The sequence below is a fragment of the Muntiacus reevesi genome, chromosome 3 (genome assembly GCF_963930625.1).
Source record: "Muntiacus reevesi chromosome 3, mMunRee1.1, whole genome shotgun sequence".
In the NCBI taxonomy this organism is placed as follows: domain Eukaryota; kingdom Metazoa; phylum Chordata; class Mammalia; order Artiodactyla; family Cervidae; genus Muntiacus; species Muntiacus reevesi.
Genome location: NC_089251.1, coordinates 2,100,296 through 2,125,237, shown reverse-complemented (window position 1 = coordinate 2,125,237; position 24,942 = coordinate 2,100,296). Strand labels below are relative to the sequence as shown.

The following is a 24,942-nucleotide window of genomic DNA, read 5'->3' as shown; positions in this document are numbered from 1 at the left end:
CTCGCTAACGGCCGCGGCCCAGCACCCCCCGAGCGGGAGGGGAAGGTCAACGAGACAGTACTTAGCACAGTGGTACATGCTCAATAAACAGCCACCGGCAGCATCAAAGACATCGGATGTCCTGAAACACATCCAACCAGACAGTCGGGAGGCGAGTGTCAGCATGGATTTGTCCGCGGCGGGCTGCAGCGATCGTCCTTCTCTGTCCAGCTGTCCAGGAGAGCTTGGAGGAGGGTGAGTCCCGGACCACTGCGGGGCCAAGGCCCGCACCCCTCCGCATCGCGCCCAGGCCACCGTGAGGTCCCAGCATCCCCTGCAGCTGGACACCACGTGGACACTGGGCGTCCGCAGCCCCCAGCCCACGCCCCAGGGCAGCCCCCTCCCCTCTCCCCCTTCACTCCGGCAGCAGCTGTACTGGCAGATGCTAAATCCTGACAATTACTCTGGCCCTCACAATGGCCCGAGACCCTCCAGGAGGCCTAAAGCCCAGCCTGCTGCCTCCCTGAGACAGCAGAAACCTCCCCTCCCGCTGAGACCCCGGGCCCCCCGCCCTGCCGCCCCAGGAGCCTCGCCTGCCAACCTTGATTTTGGTACAGAAAGTCAGCTGCTTAGAAGAGCTTCCCCCACTCCCCCCGCCACGTGGGGAAAATCAAAGAAGAGCGAACAAACTCTCTGCTCTCTGCCTCCGGCGAACCTGTGTGTTTACGCTGTACATAAAACATGACGATGACAGAGCGATGTGCGTTCGGGCCCCGGGCCGTCTGACGCTGAGAAGCAAGATCCGCGACCACCGCTAAACTGTTAGTAGGAAACCAAACTCGGCATCTCCTGACCTCCATCCACACCAGTCGGGGGGCGGGGGGCTGGCAAGGAGAGTGGGCTTTGGAGGGCCTGGGGAAGCCGGCTATGGGCTGGACCGGCTACACATGGGGACAGCCAGCCAGCCAGACAGACAAGGCGCTGCTTACACTAGGAGGCAGGCCTCACCTGCCCTCAGCAGACCCTCATCCCAACACTCGAGCTCCCTACAGGTGGGGAAAGCGGGGCCCAGGGAGGGCAAGACGGTCCCTGAGGTTGCAAAGCTGTTCGGGGGCACATCTAGACGGCACCCCCGTGGCTGCGAGATTCCCAGAGCGGGCCGGGCTCGCCCGGCTGTGGGCTTCCTGCCAGAAGCCCCTCTTTCTCAGGGATTCTTCCGAAGCAGCAGGAGACTCTCCCCACCATTCAGACTTGGTCACAAGGATGAAGCCCAGGCGCCTGACTGGGCCAAGCAGCAGATGGCTCTGGGTTTTAGTCCCTCTGTGGTCGTGTAAAGAGTGCTGTGTGACATCAGGCAAATCACTTACCCACTCTGAGCTGTAACGTCCCCCACTACAGAATGACTCGACTGGACAGGAGTCTGAGCAAGCTCCGGGAGTTGGTGATGGTCAGGGAAGCCTGGCGTGCTGCAGTCCATGGGGTTGCAAAGAGTAGACACGACCGGGCAACTGAACTGAACTGAACTGGACTACTAAACAGTGACAGGACCAGTGACCCTGCGGAGTCCTGAAGGCCGAGACCATGGGGTGAGCCTGGCACTCAGGGGGACCCTGCGGAGTCCTGAAGGCCGAGATGATGGGGTGAGCCTGGCACTCAGGGGGACCCTGCGGAGTCCTGAAGGCCGAGACCATGGGGTGAGCCTGGCACTCAGGGGGACCCTGCGGAGTCCTGAAGGCCGAGATGATGGGGTGAGCCTCAGGCGCCGGGCCTGGCACTCAGGGGGACCCTGCGGAGTCCTGAAGGCCGAGACGATGGGGTGAGCCTGGCACTCAGGGGGACCCCACGGAGTCCTGAAGGCCGAGATGATGGGGTGAGCCTCAGGCGCCGGGCCTGGCACTCAGGGGGACCCTGCGGAGTCCTGAAGGCCGAGACGATGGGGTGAGCCTGGCACTCAGGGGGACCCCGCGGAGTCCTGAAGGCCGAGATGATGGGGTGAGCCTCAGGCGCCGGGCCTGGCACTCAGGGGGACCCTGCGAAGTCCTGAAGGCCGAGACGATGGGGTGAGCCTGGCACTCAGGGGGACCCTGCGGAGTCCTGAAGGGTGAGATAATGGGGTGAGCCTCAGGCGCCAGGCCTGGAACTCAGGGGGACCCTCTGAACTTCCTGGAACCACCGCTTGGCTCCTTAACATAACTATAGCAGATGTTCAGCCCCCTGGGCACGTCCTCTGTGCCGGCCCAGCTCAAGTATCTGCCTTCACTGTGCTCTGTTCCCTTCGGGGTGGCCCTCATGAGGAGCTCACTTCGGGGGCTTGGGGGACCCCAAGTGCAGGAAAACAATGACCACACCGTGACGAAGCTAATCCCGGTGGACTTTTCATCTTCTGGAGAAGGGGCACCCCTTTCAGTCTGCTGGGGTTGGGATGGCTTCTTGGAGGAGGTGACCTCTGGGCTGGGTTTTGTAGGATGAGTAAGAGTTTGGTGACCAAGAGAGCAGATATTACGTACATGACAGAGTTTTTTCATAGTTAAGTCCAACATGTTATGCTTATTCATATTGTGAGCAATATTTTTTAAGGGTCACTGTGTGTCAAGTCTGTGCGGCGCACGGGGGAAATCATGTACAGGGGGCCTCGCCTCTATCCTCAGGGGGTCCAGAAGTTAGCATCCGGAAAGCGATTTGAAGAGGCCTTCATTAGACAGACTGCAAACATCTCCTCCTGGCAACTGCCCAGCTGGTCCCCGCGTTCTTCTTGAAAACAGCACAGTGAATGCCGACCTCCTCCACATCGGCCTCCCCACCCTGCGGAGACTGTTAAGTCAGACCACGGAATCGCTGCGACAGCCTTGGTCCTGAAAGGACTCGTCCTTAACTAGGTATTAAAGATAAAAATCCATCCACGTCTGTGTCGCGTCTGCTGGCCTGTGTGATTTGACTATCCAGCCAGGGCCGAGTGGCACGGGGCATCAGCTCTGTGGGCACTCAGGAGGCCCCTCGGACTCACTCCAGCACAGAGAATGAACACGCGTCCTTCCTAGAGTGCTGGGTTTCAAGGTCACTGACATCCTGGGCCCCCAGGGCAGGCAGGGGCGGAGAGACAGCTCTGGCCCAGGTGCCAAGAGGCCAACACATCCCTGGAGGGCAGGACAGGAAGCCCCGCGGAGCAGAGCTCAGGGCTGTCAGTAGCCAGGAGCCGGGGGAGCTACGAGCCTGCTCGGCGGGCGTGGGTGGGCTGCCCCACCTGCCATCCAGCAGCCGCTTCTGGGAGGGCAGGGAGCGTCGGGCAGCTTGTCTAGGCCACAGCGGCAGGAGGGCCAGCCCTCGGGTCCCAAGTAACAGACACAGCTGACCCCCAGCGTCTCCAGGACCCCAGCCCCAAATAAGGCAACGGCCGGCATGGTGGGGGTGGGGGCAGGCTTCCTAAGTCACACCTCAGCAAACCCTCTGTGGCTTCCGTTCCCTTGCGGTACCCCTTCCTCCAGGAAGCCTTCTTGGTCTCCTGGCCCGTCAAGGTCTGAACTCGGTCAACACTGCCTGGATAGCTCCTGTGGGGTTAGGAGAGCTGAAGAGTGAGAACTGTAGGGGGCCAGGTCACACGGGACTCTACCCAGCTGCCCTGGGGGACAGCCAGGACTTCTAAGTGGGACCCACTTCAGAGCCTCTCTGCCCCTTAGCCACTGGGCTCAGCGTGGGGACAGACCCCCACGTGCCCTGTGGACACCAGCTTCAGTTCCTCCATCCTGCCAGTCCCATAGCCCGGGCTGCGCTTCCAGATTTACAAGTAGGTGGAGAGCCCCCCGACAGGGCTGCAGGGACCACATGCTGCCAAGGAGGCCAGCCCAGGACGGCACCCGCCCTGCATGCAGTCGGCACTCCCTAAGTGCTTACTGTACAGACAAAGACCTGAACAGCCAGAGGTGCCGGCCGCCACACGAGGTGGCCCCGTCCAGCAACAGCCACGGGAGGGATGAGGCCTTCCTGTGCCGGGTCGAAACCACCCGAGCAGCCTGGAGCCAGCGTCCCCGGCTCCGAGAGGCAGGCGGCAGGGCAGGGCGAGCCCTCCCAAGTGTCCACGGTTCGGGGGACCCTGCCTGTCCCCATCCTGTGGGACGAGGGCAGCCGCAGACACCCCCACTCTGGGGGGCTTGATGGTCAGCCCACTTTGGGCCGTGGTGGGGTCTGCGTCCTGCAGGGAGTGGTCTGTTTTTAATGAGGCTGCTTTTACGATAGAGTCAGCAAAAACAAGACCGGGAGCTGACTGTGGCTTGGATCATGAACTCCTTCTGCCAAATTCAGACTGAAATTGAAGAAAGTGGAGAAAAGCACTAGACCATTCAGGTATGACCTAAATCAAACCCCTTATGATTATACAGTGAAAGTGAGAAATAGATTTAAGGGACTAGATCAGATAGACAGAGTACCTGATGAACTATGGATGGAGGTTCATGACATTGTACAGGAGACAGGAATCAGGACCAACCCCAAGAAAAAGAAATGCAAAAAAGCAAAATGGCTCTCTGAGGAGGTCTTACATTTAGGTGTGAAAAGAAGGGAAGCCAAAAACAAAGTAGAAAAGGAAAGATCTACCCATTTGAATGCAGAGTTCCAAAGAATAGCAAGGAGAGATAAGAAAGCCTTCCTCAGCGATCAGTGCAAAGAAATAGAGGAAAACAACAGAATGGGAAAGACTAGAGATCTCTTCAAGAAAATTAGAGATACCAAGGGAACATTTCATGCAAAGATGGGCACAAGAAAGGACAGAAATGGTAGGAACCTAACAGAAGCAGAAGATATTAAGAAGAGGTGGCAAGAAAACACAGAACTGTACAAAAAAGATCTTCACGACCCAGATAACCACGATGGTGTGATCACTCACCTAGAGCCAGAAATCCTGGAATGTGAAGTCAAGTGGGCCTTAGGAAGCATCACTGTGAACAAAGCTAGTGGAGGTGACGGAATTCCAGTTGAGCTACTTCAAATCCTGAAAGATGACGCTGTGAAAATGCTGCACTCAATATGCCAGCAAATTTGGAAAACTCAGCAGTGGCCACAGGACTGGAAAAGGTCCGTTTTCATTCCAATCCCAAAGAAAGGCAATACCAAAGAATGCTCAAACTACCGCACAATCGCACTTATCTCACACACTAGTAAAGTAAGGCTTAAAATTCTCCAAGCCAGGCTTCAGCGATACGTGAACCGAGAACTTCCAGATGTTCAAGCTGGATTCAAAAAAGGCAGAGGAACCAGAGATCAAATTGCCAACATCCACTGGATCATCGAAAAAGCAAGAGAGTTCCAGAAAAACATCTATTTCTGCTTTATTGACTACGCCAAAGCCTTTGACTGTGTGGATCACAATAAACTGTGGAAAATTGTGAAAGAGATGGGAATACCCGACCACCTGACCTGCCTCTTGAGAAACCTGTATGCAGGTCAGGAAGCAACAGTTAGAACTGGACATGAAACAAAAGATTGGTTCCAAATAGGAAAAGGAGTACGTCAAGGCTGTATATTGTCACCCTGCTTATTTAACTTACATGCAGAGTACATCATGAGAAACGCTGAGCTGGAGGAAGCACAAGCTGGAATCAAGACTGCCGGGAGAAATATCAATAACCTCAGATATGCAGATGAAACCACTCTTATGGCAGAAAATCAAGAACTAAAGAGCCTCTTGATGAACGTGAAAGAGGAGAGTGAAAAGTTGGCTTAAAGCTCAACATTCAGAAAACTAAGATCATGGCATCCGGTCCCATGGCAGATAGATGGGGAAACAGTGGAAACAGTGGCTGACTTTAATTTTCTGGGCTCCAAAATCACTGCAGATGGTGACTGCAGCCATGAAATTAAAAGACGCTTACTCCTTGGAAGGAAAGTTATGACCAACCTAGACAGCATATTAAAAATCAGAGACATTGCTTTGCCAACAAAGGTTCGTCTGGTCAAAGTTATGGTTTTTCCAGTGGTCACGTATGGATATGAGAGTTGGACTGTGAAGAAAGCTGAGCGCCGAAAAATTGATGCTTTTGAACTGTGATGTTGGAGAAGACTCTTGAGAGTCCCTTGGACAGCAAGGAGATCCAACCAGTCCATCCTAAAGGAGATCAGTCTTGGGTGTTCATTGGAAGGACTGATGCTGAAGCTGAAACTTCAGTACTTTGGCCACCTGATGCGAAGAGCTGACTCCTTGGAAAAGACCCTGATGCTGGGAAAGGTTGACGGCAGGAGGAGAAGGGGGCAACAGAGGATGAGGTGGTTGGATGGCATCACTGACTCGATGGACATGGGTTTGGGTGGACTTGTAGTTGGTGATGGACAGGGAGGTCTGGTGTGCTGCGGTTCATGGGGTCACAGGAGTCGGACACGACTGAGCAACTGAACTGAACTGAACTGCTTTCAGATTTGTCCCCTCGGAGAAGCAATTGCTTCAGAGAAACATGAGGTGCCCCCAAACCCAGGGACACATCCAGGCCTCGCACTTGGGTGGGGGGGTCCCCCACACACGTAGGTCTCCTGCTTGATGCTGACCTTTCACACGAGGTGACCTGAACATAAGGGAATTCTCGTTGCAGCTGGGAGCACGGGGCAGGCCAGCCAGGATGCTGGGAGGGGTGGGCCTTGGCTTGCCCGCTGGTGAAGGTCACAGTCAGGCAGAGCGACAGTTCCTAGTCCCCTGCAGGGACAGGCCAGCCAGAGGAGCGTGGCCTCTGCCCTCCCAGCAGGTAGCCCCCACCTCAATCCCCAGGGACGAGGAAAACCAGCTCTCAGAGCAAGCCCAAAGCCCTCGAGGTGCCTCGACTCAGAAACTCCTACATTTTATGCATCTTCAAAAAATCACCCCAACAAGGCTAACATGACACATTTAAAGCTGTGAAGTCATTTTATGACACAATAAAACATACAGCTCTACATTTAAGGATAAATTATATTCCCTGCCATGTCTGATCACATTTGTTCAAGCCTGAAAATCACTTCAATCCCAAGCAAAGTGAACCTGCCCGGTGGCCGGGAGCGGGCTCCTGGATCAGGAAACCACGGCTCCTTCCAGCTCGAGGGGTCCACGGATGACCTGGGCTGACGCTTTCACCCCAGGGAGGGAGGAAGTGAACCCCGAGAAGGAGCTACCATGCCCGGAGAGACAGGAGGCTGCCACAAGAGCCGCGAGAGGCCGAGGCGGACCCTTGGCCTGCAAGACGCTGTGTCGCCAGCCTGCCAGAACAACCTCCAGGCCCCCCTCCTCGTGGGGTGCCTGCAGAGCTGAAGCACAGCCAGTTGGGAGTCTCTATAGGCCTTCCGACGGGGGCCGCACCTTCCCAGGTGTGAGGGGTGGTCCTCCCAGTGAGCCCCAGGGAGTTTCGATAATTCTGATTTCTTGTCAACATCTTGCAGCGTCTCAAATCTGCTGCACCTCCACGGGTGATGCCAGGCCACGTCACTGAGACGAGAGCCCAGGGTCCTGGGCAGGTGGATCCTGTCTTGCTCTCCCTCACCGTTCCCCACTTCCCGCTCTCGGGGGCCACCCACCCTGCCAGGCCTTAGCAAGGCTGCTCCTTCCACTGGGACGCCAGCCCTGCCTTCGGCCACTCCCCGCTTGGACTCTTAAGACTCAGGTGTCACCTCCTCCCAGAAGTCTTCCCTGATTTCGAGGTTGGCATCCACCTGGCCCAACTCTGAGCTCCTGTGGTCAACCATCTCGTGCATTTTCTTTTTTCTCTTGTGTGCAAGTCTGGCTCCCAGCCCTGCGGGGGGCGGGCATTCCTCCAGGGCAGATACTTAACTGCAAGCCCACTCAGGAGCCGGACAGCTCTGAGAAGGTGTGGCAGGCAGCTCCAGGCCCCTGGGAGCACCTGGAAAGAAGCAGGGGGTAACGGGAAGGATGAGCCATCAGGCAAATGCAAGGAACTAATCGTCAGGGCCGTTTAAAAGCAGGCTTCTCATCTGAGGCTCCGTTTGCTTGACAGAACATTCTTGTAAGTGGCAATGTTTTGTGCTAATTTTTTCAGCCAGCTGCTCTATTATTTGATGATACGCTCTTCAAGGACCTCAGAAGTGAGCATAATCTCTGCTCACATAGAGCCCGCAGAGTGCTGCTGTGCCTCCGAGCCTGGGGCTGCCCACGTGGGACCACAAGCCACACGTGGCTGTGAGCTCACAAACGTGGCCAGCGGCCTGACCGGATCACATCAACCACCTCTTACGTCAACGACCACGGGTGGAACTAGCGGATATTTTGGATACACTGGGTTCAGTAACAGCACACTCTTAAAAGTCATCATGTGCGCTCAGTCGCTCCGTTGTGTCCGACTCTAAGACGCCATGGACTGTAGCCCGCCAGGCCCCTCTGTCCCTGGGATTTCCCAGGCGAGAGTGCTGGAGTGGGTTGTCATTTCCTCCTCCAGGGGATCTTCCCGACCCGGGGACTGAACCCAGGTCTCCTGCATTGGCAGGCGGATTCTCTACCACTGAGCCTCCCGTTTCTTTTTCTCTTTCTGACGCAGCTACTAGAACGTTAACGATCGCCAGGCAGCTCGTGTTTGACCTCTCCTGGAGCGTGCTGCCACGGCCATCAGGCAGGGGTGGCATTCCTGTCTCTTTATGGTTCCTGAGAGCGCGCGGTAACCCGCTGGCGGCTGAGCGAACACGACTCGCTGACAGAACGGAAGGGTTCTTGGGCCCACGCACACCTGGCGGTCCCTCCCTGGGGCCCCAGACCTTCCCCCGGGCTACGGCCGCCCGTGGAGCCAGAGCTGGACTTTCTCTGAACAGCTGTGAAGCGTCTGAGGCCTGGCAGAGCAGCAGGGCCCTTAGAGACACAAGGTGGTCAACCTTTCTGACACCTGGTCAGAGCCCAGAAGGACGAATGAGCCAGTTCTGCTGGAAACGTCACCCCCTCGCTCCCCGTCACCGCTGGGCATCAGATCCAGGTCGCCGCCCGGCCCCCTCCCCCAGGAGAGGCCAGGTAAGAAACGACATTTCTGTTTATGTCATGTAAATTGCCATAATGGATAAATATGAGTCCCAAGTCCACAGAGACAAGACGCTAGGAAATCTTGATTTTCAATGAAAGAAGAAGGAGGGGCGGGGAAAGCATGAAAAATTTATTAACCTGGAGCCTCTGGGACCAAACCGCAAGTTAAAGACTCAAATCCATCCCCCTTCCTTATAACGTATGATTTACGTTCGCAATAACGGGCGCCATACGGAACTCATTGGATTAAGGAGGCTCACTCTTAATGTCACGGAATAACATTATTGAACCGCGCAAAGCCACCCGGCCCCCGCACCGGCTTCTCCGTGTGGGAGGAATTCCATCCTGTGTGTTGGTCTGAGAGGTCAGACAGCAGTGCAACTGGGGGAGAAAGGAGGAAACGGGTGTGCGCCCAACACACCGCCCAGGAATCCTCAAACCTGGACAGGCCCCCGGGACCAGGCAGGGACCCCCGGGGGCAGCAGCTGAGCAGGGGGCCTGGCGGGCACTCAGGAGGCTGTACAAGGTGGGCCCCGCCCTCCTGGAACCCGCAGCCTCTGCTGACCCCTGAGGCATGTTCCCAGAGGACACGGACCCCCAACTTTGGCTTGAGGGTGACTCCAGAGAAATGGCCTGACACTCAGCGCCGGGCAGGGGGCTCCCCTGGGGTCCCCGGGCCCCACATCCGCAGAGCCAGCCCGGATGGTCAAGGGGCATCAAACTGGGGTCTCGACAGAGCAAGTGCACAGGGCGTCCCGCTCTCGCTATGATCACGACTCTCACCCAGTCTGAGCCGTAAGATCCAGGCAAGCGAGGCCGCGAGGCTCCCCAGAAGCAGCGGCTGGTTATCGGGGAACAAAGGGATACCTGCCGACAAACGGGGACGAGCCCCCTCGGCAGGTCGTCGCCTGGCCTGAGGGCCGTGGGCCCGCCACGGCCCAGGCAAGCCCGTCACCTCTCCGCCTCAGTCCCCACCGGCCGCATGGCGCAGGCCACACGGCCCCGCACCAGGCCACCGTCGACCTCGCAGAAGCCAAGCCTCTCTTCCAGAAGACCCCCACCCCCACCCAGTCCCTGGGGAGGGCTTCGGATCCCTCGGGTGAAACCAACGCTGGGGTGGGCTGCATGTGACGGCCCAGGCAGTCCTCGGAGGGGGCAAGGAGGGAGCAGAGGCAGGCCAGACCAAGGCTTCCGGAAGCGGGGACACCCCAGCGGGTCCAGGAGGCCCCAGCCTGGAGCCTCAGTCCAGCCCCAGCCCGCGTCGGGCCAGGAGACAACTCTGAATCACCAGCCGCCCCTGCTCGTGGCCTGAGCTCCTGGGGGCCCAGCTTCTGCAAAAGCACCTTCCTTCCCCAGAACAGCCTCGGCAGCCCAGGGAGGCGCGGGCCCAGCCCCACCCCGACGGCAGCACCGAAAGACCAGCCCTCCTCGCGCCCGGCCCTGGGGAGGAAGCTGCAGCCATGTCACCACGGGAACGTGGGTGAAGACCTGCTCCCGTCCCGGGGAGAGCCCGCTTCCTACCCCCCTTTCCCCTCCCGTCCCCCCGCCGGCTCCTTACTCTGCCAGCTCCTCCAGGCTGCGGTACACGTCCTCATCATTCTCCGCCGTCTCCTCCGAGGGGAAGGGCCTGTGGAGACAGACAGGGGGGTGTGAGCGGGTCTCTGCCTTCTGTCTGCTCTCATGGAAGGAAACAGGGTGTGTGTGACACAGCGTGTGAGACAGGGCCCCCCAAGTGGAGATGCCGAGCAGGAGGACCCCACGCCCGGCCTGGCCCCAGACCCCGCGGAGCTCGCTCCTTCCGTCCAGGCCCCGGAGCGCTTGCTGGTGAACGAGGGAACCAGGTCAGGTATGCAGGAAGCTTCCATCCGTGTCACGGTCCTGCCTTCACACATCAGGGGGCCTCAGACATGGGGACCCGGGCTCCCCCGGGTGCCTCGTGGTGGAGCATGACAGCCTGTGTTTAGGAGCGGGGGTCAGGGTAGGAACCCAGACTTATCTGGACTTCAGACCCTTTATTTCTTCCACGAAGATCTCCCAGTTCTGTGTTTGGGGGATGCCCAGGGTCCCTGCAAACCCTGTCACCCTACGATGCACCTGGGAGGAGTAGGTGATGGGGCTGGGCGTCAGAAAGCTTCCCAGCGTGGTGGGGGCGGCACGGCAGGGTCCTCACCAGCAGACAGGGGGCCCCTCGGGCAGTTCGGAATCCGTGGGAGGCGAACTCACGGGGAGGAAAAGGACGTTCGCAGGGAAAGCGGGGGTTCGGCCACATCTGTCACTTCTGCAGAACGAACCTGGGCCGGACTCCCGGGAAGGGGGTGGAGCCAGCCCACGCTGCCCAGGGGCTGAGATGGAGGTGATGCGGAGCCCTGGGCCCGGCCGGGCTCATGGGAGGGAACACAGGCGCCACACCACCTGCAGGACGTCCTCTCGGGGAGGGTGGGTGAACCCCAGATCTGTCACCCCCTACCGCCATCCAGAGACTGAACGGAGGTGTTCCCAGCTCCCAAACTGGAGAAAATGGGACAGGTCTGCAAACAGCACAGCGTGATCCGAGTGAAGAAGCGACGGGAGGAGGTGGGGGCCACACGGAGCCCACCAAGCTGTGAGCTGGAGACCTAGGTCCTGGCTAGCTCCATCACAGACCTGCACGGCCCCGTGTCTGAGGTCCCGAGGCAGACCTGCCAGAGCAGGGGTCCCCATCACCTGCGGCTTCCTGGCGACAGCTTGTGACACAGCCCAGCCTGACCTCTCTGTAGATGGGCTCCCCTCCTCCCTCCCATCACCATGACAACAGCATCCCCCACTGGGCATCGTGTGACAAGAAGGAAGGAGGACAGATGTGTGTCTCCAGGTCATGGGGAGAGCCTCAGGCCATCAGACGCCTGTGGCCCCAGCAGGACCGAGACCCTCACTGGCCCAGCCAGGAAATCCCTCCACGACACAGAGGAACTGGAAGCCAATCCAGATCACAGGTGGTTGACAGGGTGCTGGAACCGAGCTCTGGTTTCCTGACTCCCGACGGCCGACGGTTCCAGCCCCCACCCTACTGATCACAGAACATTCCAGGCCAGGCTGAGATGTGACTGCAGGACCCAGCGATGGAGCGCCGCCCCACCCCAACCAGCAGGACACCCTGCTGCCATGACCAGCCTCGCACGGACCCTGTCAGCTGTGTACACTCCACTCTCTGGCAGAAAGAGCTCGTCTGCTCACCCCTGGGTGTGGCTGGCGAGGACGCCTCCCGGAGCAGGGGCATGCCCGGGTCAGGGGCACAGGCTGGATGAGACCAAGTGGGCCGGGTTAGGGCCTTACACACTCAGACAGGCCGCCATGCTGGGGCCGTACTCACAGCCAAAGTAACTATTCCACGAGCCCCATGTCGATTTCCTAACATGCACCTGTGCTCTGCATCATGACGCTTTCCACTTTCCAGCTCAGGGAGCCAGCAAACCCACGGCGCACACGTCCCCTCTCACCCTCGCATGCCCAGACAGACGTCACTGATCAACCGCTGTGCTCCCATCCTTGAGGGAAATCCTGTGTATGTATCCAGTCCTTACAGTCTCTCTCAACACAGGGCTCTGCTCTCAAAGCAGATGAGACATTCAGATGAAACCCACCTGCTCTGCCAGGTGAGCTGAGACACAGGCAGGTTAGGAGAGGAAACGCATTGTTTTACTTTTGATCTTTCACTGAAAAATATTGCTCTTGGCCCTGCTCCGTGGCGTGCTGGACCTTCGTTCAGGCCGCTGTGGTCCCAGGGTGGAGTCCTAACCACTGGACTGCCACACGACTCCCTCGGACAGGAAAGTCTTCGGAGTGAGGCACACCAGGGGGGCCTGAACCCCAGGTCCACCGCCGGGTCTCCGAGTGACCTTAGACCAGCTACTTGCCCTCTCAAGTCTCAGTTCTCTTCCCCTGGGACGCGGAGGCAGAAGCCACCCCTTTAGGGACCTGTGCGCACTGCTGTATGTAAAACGGCTGACCAACAAGGACCTATTCTACAGCACAGGGAACTCTGCTCAATGCTACGTGGCAGCCTGAACGGGAGGCGGCTTTGGGGGAGAATGGTTACACGTGTGCGTCTGGCTGAGTCCCTTCGTTGTTCCCCTGAAACTGTCACAACACTGTTAGCTGGCTATGCCTACCCCAGTACAAAATAGAAAGTTTTTAAAAGAAATAACCCCTCATGGGGTTGTCGTGAAGGCTGGCTGTAAGATGGGGGACTGTTCTGCACTTAGTAGGACCGCAACCCTGGAAGCTGCTATTCCTTATTTCTGTTCACCCTCATCCTCTCAGCCAGGCCAGTTAATGCCACCCAAGAAAAGTAACTTCTGAAGCCTCCTTAAGGGCTAAGAGCCCCAGAATATTTCAGCATGTTGTTTCCTTCCAGACAAACAGGAAGTTAGTGCTCACTAAAAGAAGATAGAGGAGTAATTTCAAAACGTTTTGTCTCAAAAAAAAAATCCATCCTGTCTGTGAGTGACTTTCTTATATGTTCTCTTTTCCATGTCTCTGTCGGTGTCCAGGTTTACACTTCTTTTCATCTCCTTCATCTGTCCCATGAAACAGAGATGAAACAAGAATGTTAAAGGCAGAAGAACTACCCCGCTGTCCACAAAACGCTTCCTGCTTTTGTTCCAACATCCCTGTTGGGGGCCACAAATCCCCTTGAGAATGAGGCTGCAAATCCAATTAATTTCTGCCGCAGCCAAACAAAGCCAGGCTGCAGCCATGGTGGGCAGAGAGAGCGGGGCGGACAGCCTGCCGGGGACGGGTGGGGCCACGCGCCCCGGCTGCTGAGGCCAGCCCTGGGGTGGGACTGGGAGGCAGGGGTAGGGGACCCTTGCCGACCCTCTGGCCTGCTTCAACCCCACTCTGCCCACTGCCCCCACGTGCCCACTACCTCCAGCCTCTGTGAGTGTTCTTCCCTCTGACGCCAGCCCCCTGCCCACCCCACTCACCCAGGTCCTGGCAGCCTGTAAGACTCAATCCAAGCTGTATCTCGGGTGGGCAAACTTGACCGCGCTCTCAGCCTGGGTCCACTTTGCCGAGCACAGTGCCTGACACTGTAGCGACACAGATGGATAGATGGATAAAGGGGTGAATGAAAAGACAAATGGATGGATGGATGGATGGATGGACAGATGGATGTATGGGTGAGTGTCTAGAACAAGTGGGTGGGAGGGGGTGGCAAGGTGGGTTGATGGACAGAAGAGAGAGGTGAGTGAGCAGGTGGGTAAGGGTGGAAGGATGGATGGGTGGCCAGGAGGACAGGTGGGTGGGTGGGTTTGCTGGGGAGTGGATGGGTGGACAGAGGAATAGATGTCAGACATTGTCGAGCTATGGTTCTCAAGTCAGGGCTACGGTTTTCCCAGTGGTCATGTATGGATGTGAGTTGAACTCTAAAGAAAGCTGAGCGCCGAAGAATGGATGCTTTTGAACTGTGGTGTTGGAGAAGACTCTTGAGAGTCCCTTGGACTGCAAGGAGCTCCAACCAGTCCATCCTAAAGGATATCAGTCCTGGGTATTCATTGTAAGGACCAATGTTGAAACTCAAACTCCAATACTTTGGCCACCTGATGGGGAGAGCTGACTCACTGGAAAAGACCCTGATGCTGGGAAAAACTGAAGGTGGGAGGAGAAGGGGACCACAGAGGATGAGATGGTTGGATGGCATCACCGACTCAATGGACATGAGTTTGAGTAAGCTCTGGGAGTTGGTGATGGACAGGGAGGCCTGGCGTGCTGCGGTCCATGGGGTCGCAAAGAGAAAAGACATGACTGAGTGATGGAACTGAACTGATTCTCAAGCTGCGTTTCCCCCCAGAAAACAACAAACGGCAGCCCTGAATCAGAGGCAAGGGAGCATCTTCAAGAAGCACCTCTGAGAAGCTGGGCAGAGGTGCCCCAGTCAGCCCTGAGCCGTGACTTTTCAGCGCTGACCCTGACTCCACACCCAGGGACACATCTGCACAGAGGGCGCTTCTGGGGCCACATTCCAGCTGGAACTTCAAACCTGTGAGGGGCTGGAGTAGGGGTGACTCTGGGGTCGCTTGCAAGAAGGCCTGGCTCCATCCTTCTGTCTCAGACCCCCCCAACTGCCCCCTCCTCCGCTTGACCAGACAGCCGATGTTCACGGCGTACTCATTTCTCCTTGAAAAGGAGGAGGTGAGAATCGGGTGTGGCAGAAGGGCACAGAGTGTGGTCATCCAGGCCGGCAGGGGCGGGTGCTGGTCCCTCAGACGCCGTCAGACCCTTCCTAAGGACGCGTTTCTTGGTGCCCGGCTTCTGGGAAGCCAAGTTTCCCACTCACATCCCTGAGGGAATTAAGGGGATGCCCGAGCCGGAAGCAGAAAAGCTGCCAGGGGCCCATAAACCCTACCAGGCCCACGCGTCGGGCAGCGTCAAGTCCACCCAGCACCCCGCCCTCCCGGGGGGGTAAGAGGCTTGGGCCACTGCTTCAACGCCCCCCAAATTACGCCTCCCGCCCTGAGGCCAACGTCCACAACCTCGGCTGTGGCCAGCCTGGCCGGAGGGGCAGCCCCACTGCCGGAGGCTGACGGTCCCCCGCTGGAGGAGTAAGGCTCCAAAACAGAGCACCCGCAGGAGGGTGGGCACCCCGGCCCCCAAACAGAGAACTGGGGCACAGGGTCCCTGCCCCAGGCGTGCCGCCCCCTCCATCCTTCATCCATTGGGCCGTTTCCGGGCACCCGCTCTGAGCCGGGCTCGGGGGCTGCCACTGTCCCTGCTTCAGAAAGAAGGCGCAGCGTGATCGTGGCTCCAGGACCAATAAATCAGGCTCTGGTCCTTGCCCGCAGGACTTCCCTGAGAATCTGCTGGAAAGCCGGGGCCTCTGGAAAGTGCCCACGTGTGCAGCCGTGGGTCAGGGAGGGAGGGACGTGCGGTCAGGGCGGGGGCGCAGCCGATGCTCCGGGGTCCCAGCCTGAAGGCAGCGAACACAGGCGCATGCCAGCTGGGACCCAGGAGCGCTGTGGGGTGTGGACAGTGAAGCCCTGTGCGGCGGGCAGCAGGGCTGGGTCACAGGACAACAAACGACCCAGGAGCCAATGAGAGGCCCTCCGAGCCCAGGGGCCCCCCTTGCCGTGTGACCCTGAGCAGGGCCCTCTCCCTCTCTGAGCCTCAGTCTTTCCTACTGTAGAATGGGGGTGGTCGTCACCGTCAAGATTAAATAAGCCAACACATAGAAGCCTCTCAGACCCGGGACTCGTGGCCCCTGAGTGGCCGTCACCCTCCCTCCCCTTCCGGGGCTCATCCCAGGAGCCCACCTCCAAGTCCAGGGCCCCAGGCTCAGGCAGACCGCACCATCCTCGCGGCCTCCGGGGCTTCTGTTCCAGGTGGAAAGCGCCCCTCGCCCGGGAGCCTCCAGCCCTGTCCTAGGCCCACGGGGTCAGCACCACCGCGGGGTCTTCCACTGCCCCCGCCGAGCTCTGGAGGAAGACGGTCACCTCGACGGACCAACGTCCATATTCAGGAGGTGAGGCTATGCCTCAGGTCGGCGCTTGGCTCTGACCGGCAGCGCCATTTGGAGAATCTAGGACGCGGGGTTTATGTTCCACTTTTCAGGTGAAAGTGATCCGGGTCGAGATGGCTCTTCCCCCTCGGTCCCTTGATGAGCATGTGCGGCAGGAACGTGGAAACGCGACTCACAGGAAAGTGCTCCCTGCAAAGCGACCTCCAAGCTCAGCGTTTACCGGCAGCATCAGAGAGCGGCACCGTCCGCAGATGCCTGGTCCTCCCGGGCCGGCCGGGGGCATCTGAGAGAAGGGCCAGGGCCCCGGCTTCTCAGCTCATGGCCTGAGGCCTGGGGGTGCCTGGGTGTCCTGCAGGGGTGACCACGCCGAGCGCGCCCCGGACAGGGAGTCTCTGAGGATGCGGGAATTCCAGGGCTAAAACCGGGACGAGCCGGCCGCCCGGTCCTGCCCGTGCAGACAGCGGTGCCTCTGTTTCCGGCACTGGCATCACCCGGGAGCCCTAGGAGCTCACCCGCCCTGGGCCCAGGCAGGTGGCGGGTGAGCAGAGGGCTGGGGGAGGGGACACGCGGCCACAGAGCGCCGGGCCACACCCGCCTGGTAGCTGTTTGCCGGGAAACGGCAGTGAGACAGACTTTAAAGGCACATCAAACTGCAGCCTGAAGGCCCCGACAGGCCCGTTTAATTATTCAAAAAGTCACCTGGGTGCCGCCTGCTAATTGGCTGCGAGGCCTTGAAGCACCGGGATTCTTATTAAAAACAGCTCTCCAGCTAAACAGCCCGGCTGTCCAAACAAGCATGAAATCCGGTTCTCCCCCGGCCAGCCGTGCACCCACAGACGGGCCCTGGCACGGGTGCTGCGCAGGGCGCCTCCCCACCCACCGCCAAGGCCGCCCGGGGCCGCCGGGCTGGGGGCCGCAAAGGCCCAGAGGCGGGAGGAGGGGGGGTGCTGGGCAAGCTTCGCGCAGGGAGCTGACCCGGGGAGCAGCGTCTGCCCTGGGTTCAGAGTCCGGCCTCGCTTCAGACAGACGGGGGCTGGAATTGGCCGCACCTTACGCTTCCTGGCCCGAGTCTGCCCAGGGACCTTGGTGACCGCGCCTGTAAAATGGGGGTACACCGCCTGCCTCTACACACAATGACACGAGCGTGCACGTGCCCCCACGGGGCCTGGCGCACGAGGAGGAGGAAGCAGGGGTGACGGTGCGTGTGATCAAGATTCAGGGGCTGGAGGAGGCAGCCTGGGCAGAGGTGGGCAGAGCCGCTCACGCCCTGCACACTCGGGCACGCGGGGCTCAGGGCGACTGGGCCGAGCCGGGAGGAGCCTAAGGGCCGGTGGGGCGGGACCTGGGCAGGGCGGGGGGACAGAGTGACCGATGGGCCGGCCCAGGGGCCACGACCAGGACCTGAAGCCAAAGTGGGCACAGGTGGAGGAGGTCCTGGGGTCCCCCTGTGACCTCAGCGGGGGCAGGTCCAGCGAAGGTGCGGGTGGGGAGGAGGTGCAGCCGGCTCCAGGCGACCGGGGGAGACCCGAGTGCACCTCTGGAGCCCAGCCGGCTGTTCTGGCCCTTGTTTCTAGAGCCCTAGTGAGGCAGAAGAGGCTGACCTCGGGGCACGCTTTCCCACAGCCCACTGTACGGGGCCAGGGGTGCGAGGGGCCTGCGGCTGCTGCTAAGACAGGGAACGCGGTTTCTCAGCAGCCGTGAGGCTGAACAGAGGTCTGACTTTCTGGTCCGCTTCTCCGAATGGCAGGCTTTCACAGCAGAAAGGCCAGCGGGTCCGAGGGCCATCTCCCCCCACAAGCAGGGCCTAGCCCCTGCGGCCACTAGGCTGTTTTCCTTTCACGACCTTTTGACCTCTTCCCAGGGGATACCTGCTTGGCCTAGGCAGGAAATCCCGGCGACCTGCCACGGCCCCGCCTGGATAGAATGCCCTGGAAAGGGCCATCAGAGAACGGGAGCCCACGCAGGCAGCGGGGGGCTTCCCAGAGTCGCAGCCCGCACGGCCCACCCCCAGCCTGTCCTCCCAGCCCGCGGCCCAAGGCCTCGGGCAGCCCTGTTCTCACCGGCAGACTCTGCACAGGAAGCTCTCACGCTGGTCACTCGGGGACCAGAGCCCCCTCGGCTGGGGGACGGCACCCAGGCACAGCCTCGCTGGGCAGGGAGAGGGGGCCGGGACTGAGAGACAGGAGCTGCGGCTCGGAGACGGACGGAGCAGGCCCGGCTCTGAGGAGAAGGCAGTCTGGGCCGGCAGTCCTATTCAAGACCCCAGGCCCCCACCCTGCCCACCGCTCCCTCACCACCCTCCTCCCCGCCCCGCCCCTCTTGACCACACCAGAACACCCAGCACGTCCCCTCCCCGCCTCCCCAGAGCTTCTGCCTGGGCCTCCGCCGCCCAGACCCGTCCACCCTGGCTCCGCTCACCCCTCCCGCTCAGCCGCCTCACATGCCCGCTCCTCGGGGAGGGGCGTGGACCTTTGCACGCGAGGACCTCCACGCCTCCCTGCTCGCCCACCCGCAGCACTGGTCCCCCGGAGCCCAGCCTCAGAGGGTGCCACGCAGCAGGTGCACACAGCCAGGCCGCCGCTCCGGCACCAGGCCACTCTGGGCTCCCGTGAGAACAAGCACAGGACCGCTGTCCACCTCACCCTGGGCGAGGGGCCCCGGCGTCCAGCTGGGCCACTTGAGAGCACAGAGCTGGGCTGCGGCCCTCCGCACGGAGCCAGTGCTGGGTCTGGAGGCAGCCCTGGGCAGGGAGGACTGCGCTCGGGCCAGCCGTCCCGCCCTGCGGGTGGTTGCTCACCTTGGAGTCGGCAGGGCCGAGGGCCGGGCCAAGCCTCAGGGCCAGGCTCCCGGCCTCGGCTTTCATCAGACCCGCATGGGCCTCCGGGCTGTGCTCCTGGAAACCACCCCATCCAAACCCCACCCCCGGACCGCTGCTTGGACTCCCTAGCTGGAGAGACGCGCGGGGCCTGTGAGTGTTCGACGGCAGCGCCCCCAGCCTCCCACGGCCACCAAGCCCACGCAGGGCGGGGCCCACAGCAGGTCGGCGCCTTGAGCAGCCCGCATCGCGGCGTGGAGGCCAGACCTCCAGGGCTAGGCCGGGGACCTCACAGGGAAAACGGCCCCAGCTGCCCCCAGGGTCAGCAGTGAGGCCTGAGGCTGCTCCCCAGCCCCCAGAGGCCAGCTCTGCTGGGGACTGAAGCCAGAAGGACCTGGAGACACGCCGGGCCCAGGCCCCAGAACCCTGACCCCCAGCTGACTCCTGCGGGAGGAAGGGAAGGTGGGGTCCCAGTTCTACCCCAACAGGCAGAGACCCTGGGCCAGAGAAGCCCTCTCGCGGCCTCAGTCTCCTCTCAAAGTGGGGCTGAATCCCGATTCCCGGGGTCCAGGAGAGCTGACTGTGGGGGTGGGGCTGAATCCTGATTCCCGGGGTCCAGGAGAGCTGACTGTGGGGGTGGGGCTGAATCCCGATTCCCGGGGTCCAGGAGAGCTGACCCGTGTGGGTGGGGCAGAATCCCGATTCCCGGGGTCCAGGAGAGCTGACCCGTGTGGGTGGGGCAGAATCCCGATTCCCGGGGTCCAGGAGAGCTGACCGTGTGGGTGGGGCAGAATCCCGATTCCCGGGGTCCAGGAGAGCTGACTGGGGGTGGGGCAGAATCCCGATTCCCGGGGTCCAGGAGAGCTGACTGGGGGTGGGGCTGAATCCCGATTCCCGGGGTCCAGGAGAGCTGACTGGGGGTGGGGCTGAATCCCGATTCCCGGGGTCCAGGAGAGCACTCAGTGAGCTGAGCCCTGGGGCAGACTTGGCCCCATGCATGTCGCCGCTGCCCCCAGGATGGCGGGGGTGGGGGCAGGAAGAGGGGCAGCACCAGAAAGGCCCGAGTGCCCCACAGCCCAGAACTGTGCGCCGTGCTGCCCGTGTGGCACCTGTGAAACCAGGGATTCCCAGGAGTCAGCCCACCGCTGGCGACTCTGCCCTAAAGGTCTGAAACTGCAGGGACTGAACAAAACCACAAGCGAAATACAGCAAAACCAAGAGCCTCTTGATGAAGATGACAGAAGAGAGTGAAGAAGTTGGCTTAAAGCTCAACATTCAAAAAACTACGATCATGGCATCCGGTCCCATCACTTCATGGCAACTAGATGGGGAAACAGTGGAAACAGGGACAGACTGTATTTTCTTGGGCTCCAAATTCACTGCAGATGGTGACATGAAATTAAAAAACACTTGCCCCTTGTAAGAAAAGCTATTAGAAACCTAGACAGCATATTAAAAAGCAGAGACATCGCTTTGCTGACAAAAGGCCATCCTGTCAAGGCTATGGTTTTTCCAGTGGTCATGTATGAATATGAGAGTTGGACCACCGAGAAAGCTGAGCACCAAAGAATTGATACCTTTGAACTGTGGTGTTGGAGAAGACTCTTGAGAGTCCCTTGAACTGCAAGGAGATCCAACTAGTCCATCCTAAAGGGAATCAACCATGACTATTCATTGGAAGGACTGATGCTGAAGCTGAAGCTCCAATACTTTGGCCACCTGATGTGAAGAGCTGACTCACTGGAAAAGACCCCGATGCTGGGAGACACTGAAGGCGGGAGGAGAAGGGGACGACAGAGGACGAGATGGCTGGATGGCATCACTGACTCGATGGACATGAGTTTGAGGGAACTCCGGGAGTTGGTGATGGAGAGGGAGGCCTGGCGTGCTGCGGTCCATGGGGTCACAGAGTCGGACACGACTGAGTGACTGAGCAAGCAAAAGCAGCAAGCTCACAGGACCCCGGGGATAGAAGGTAGGAAGTGGAGGGCAGTGGTCTCCTACTGTCGGGGCCGCGGGGGCAGGACGGAGGGGAGCAGCAGGTGGTCACAGGCTTCCTTGCGCTCCGCGAGCTAGAAGGGTCTAGCTTGGGCACCAAATATCAAGCTTGTGAGAATTAAAAACAATTTAAAGCTAAATGAATGAATCCATAAAAATAAAAGGAAAATTAATTCACTCAGTCGTGTCCGACTCTTTGCGACCCCATGGACTATAGCCTACCAGGATCCTCAGTCCATGGGATTTTCTAGACAAGAATACTGGAGTGGGTTGCCATTTCCTTCTCCAGGGATCTTCCCGACCCAGGGATCGTACCCAGGTCTCCCACACTGTAGGCAGACGCTTTACCGTCTGAGCCACCATGGAAGTCCAAAAATAAAAGGAGGCGGAATGATAACCAACAGGGCCTAAATAAGGAATGAAAAGAGAAGCCAGATGGTTCATTTTAAGAGTCCCCTCTCTCCTGTCAAAATACTGCTACAAGTTGCCTGAAAACGCACGGCATGTGCTGGTGGTCACCCCGGACGCAAGCGTGGGGCCGGAGGTGAGGGAGTCGGGCAGGCGGCGGGCAGGCCTGGGCCACACAGGCTCACGGGCCGAAGGCTGGACAGGGTGGCGACCCCTCGGAGGCAGCCGGGTGGGGCTGGGTTCCCTCCACCTCTCCCTCAGCACCTGACCTCAGGCCAGCCCCTCAGCCTCTCAGCCTCAGTCTCCCCATCTCGAGAATGGGACCCAGCAGCACCCACTCAGCACTGTCATACTGGGAGGCAGGGTGAGCTCTGGCACCCGGACGTCCCAGCTTCGCTGGCGGGGCGGAGGCTGCAGGAGCCCGTGGGTGACCTGCTGGGTCTCCTTTCCCGGCCACAGCTGCCCCTCTGCTCCAGCAGAGCGCCATCTGTCAGCCTGGCTTTGGGGCAAGTGGCACAGAGGGGGTCACCGCCCACCCACACATTCCCTGTGGCAAGCCAGCAAGCCTCAGGGGCTCTTGCCTGGCACTGCCCATCCTGGCCCGCGCCGACCGCAGCAGCCCCACAGTGAGCCCCGCGGTGAGAAGGACAGCCCAGCGACCCAAGGCGGGAGTGTCCCTCTGTTACCAAAGCCCCTCTTCCGATGTAGCCTCCCTGATATAGCTCAGTTGGTAAAGAATCCGCCTCCAATGCAGGAGACCCTGGTTCGACCCCTGGATGGGGAAGATCCCCTGGAGAAGGGATAAGCTACCCACTCCAGTTTTCTTGGGCTTCCCGTGTGGCTCTGCTGGCAAAGAATCTGCCTGCAATGCGGGAGACCTGGGTTCGACCCCTGGGTTGGGAAGATCCCCTGGAGAAGGAAAGGCCACCCACTCCGGCATTCTGGCCTGGAGAATTCCATGGACTGTATGGTCCCTGGGGTCGCAAAGGGTCGGACACGACTGAGCGACGTTCACTTTCACTCTTCTGATGATGAGATGAGCAGGCCTCAGACTTGTCCGAGCACCGCCTTCACATTCCGTAACTGGATGCACCCAAAGCACCGGAAAACCTTTTGCTGATGATGCTGTATCTCAAGGCAGCGTCTCTGATTGGTTGGCCTGGGCAGCCCCCTGACGTGGCAGAGACTTGGGCTGGTCCCTCCCACCGGCCACAGCTGGGAGCAGAGAGCAGGGCTGGCCGGGCCCCAGGGCTGGGCGGGGGGTCACATCCCCCTCACCACCGGCCGCACTGGGACATCCATTCTGTTCAGAGCATTCTTCTATAACCCTCATGTGCCTTCCGCACACGGATAAATCCCAGCGCAAAGCATGACGCGATTTCCCTCCCCGTGTCTGAAAACGAGCCAGTAACGTTACACAGCTGCCCGATAAATGTTTCATGGAGACGCTTGCTGAGAAGGCAGCCTTTGATTGTTTTGCTTGTTACACAGTGAAGTGATCTTCGCTCCCTCGAGGGGAGGACAGACCCGGGGGTGGGGGGAGCAGGGGCTCCAGGGCACGTGGACATTTTTTCAGCCCACTACTGAACGCCGCCAGGGACACAGAACCCGCCAGTGAGGATGCCGCTGTCCACCTCCCGCCCCTGATAACCGGGGCGCGGGTCCCTGAACCCCAAGCTCCCTGCCAGCCACTGGCCTCCGCCTCGGCCTTCAAGTCTTGACCCACAGGGGCTGTGTGAGGACCAGGTCAGGGGTGGGGTGGGATGTGGTCAGCTTTCAGAGGGGGCAGCTTTGCACCCCCACACAGAGGTGACCCCCGCTTGTCTCAGAGCTCTGTTCTCCGCAAAACCCACACCCTGGGCTTGAAACAACAGAAATTCAATCTCCCGGGGCTGGGAGGCCAGAGATCCTAGATCAAGATGCAGGCAGGGCCAGCGAGGTTTTAGAGGAGGAGCCCCCGTGTCCCCCATCCCCGTCCCCCCTCCCTCCCTGCGTCCCCCTCCCTCCCCGCGTCCCTCCCCCGCCATCCTCCACCTCCATCCCCTGACCCCTGAGGGGGTGGGACGGGCCAGGCAGAGCCCCGCCCCCGCCGGGGGGCGGGGGGCCCACCTCACAGTGCGGCCCCTCTGAGGCATAAGGCTCCCCCCACCCGCCCTGTGACGGCCTCAGATGGGAGCCTTGAAACAAAACTGACCAGGCCTGACGGCCCCTCCTCCCCCACCCTCACCTCACCTCCTCCAAGGCCTTCCAGACAGGAGCTCCCTCCCTGCTACTCCTCCCTTCTAGAACCTTCTATGGAGCCCCCCGCACCCCCGAAGGGTGGGGAACCCTACGGGGGCCACTGCCCCAGCAGGTGAGATCCTACATCCGGGTGTGACATGCTTGGGAATGAGACTCGGGGCGGTGGGGAGGGAAGGGGGTGAATGCGCGAACAGCAAGATACACCCCTCAAAGGGATGAAACGTATGTTACGTGAATTTTTCTGCAATTCAGTAAAAAGCCAGAGAGCAGGAGAGAGGGGCTGGGCAGGGTGAGGACCAGAGAGTCAGGGATGGAGACTGGTCCCGGCTTGCAGGAGCGCTCGCGTCCCCTGAGGACCCAGAGCCGAGCCCACCATGCCGACCCCACGGGGGTGGGTGCAGAGGCCCACGCCCTGCGCCCCACGCCGGCCTCACACCGGATCCTCAGGCCCACGTCCACCGGCCTCCCCAGCGCTGCTCTCACAAAAGTGCCTCAAACAGCTCGGGTTTACTACCTTGCGGATCTGGATGTCAGGAGTCTACAGTGCATCTCATGGACTCAGATCAAGGGGTTGGCAGGGCCGGCTCCTTCCGGGAGCACCAGGGGAGAACCTGGTCCTTTCACAGCTTTAAGATGACCCGCACTCCCCGGCTCGTGGCCACACCCCTCCAACCTCCGCTTGTCATCACGTCTCCTTCCTCTGACTCTGACCCTCCTGCCTCCTCCTTACGTTTACAGGTAAAATTCCGTGTATAAAACTTCACCTGCAGAGAACCTTTTCCCAGTCACACAGGGTCTAGGGGCTAGGAGGTGGGTGTGTCTTTCAGGGCCATCTTTCAGCCCATCGCGAGGCCGGCAGCCCGTGTGTGGCCACACAGCATCCAGGGCAGCACTAATCACGCTGCACAGGGTGCAGGCTCACGGCAACCTTGGGCGGCAGGGGGACCCTCCCCAGCCCACAGAAGAGACAGAGGCTCCAAGAATACCCCTGCCTAAGACCACTCGGCAAGCAGGGGCTGAGAGATGAGACCTCCAAGG

General features: G+C 60.0%; 1 protein-coding gene across 4 annotated transcripts in view; it reads right to left on the bottom strand.

Moving 5' to 3' along the window:
- The window catches only part of VAV2 (vav guanine nucleotide exchange factor 2), a 320,676-nt gene that overhangs the window by 52,759 nt on the left and 242,975 nt on the right, over nt 1-24,942 (bottom strand). For all 4 annotated transcript variants that reach the window (XM_065928065.1, XM_065928061.1, XM_065928062.1 and 1 more), the window contains exon 4: nt 10,506-10,574. In XM_065928065.1, coding sequence (XP_065784137.1) covers nt 10,506-10,574 — 69 coding nt within the window. The remainder of the gene's footprint in view (nt 1-10,505; nt 10,575-24,942) is intronic.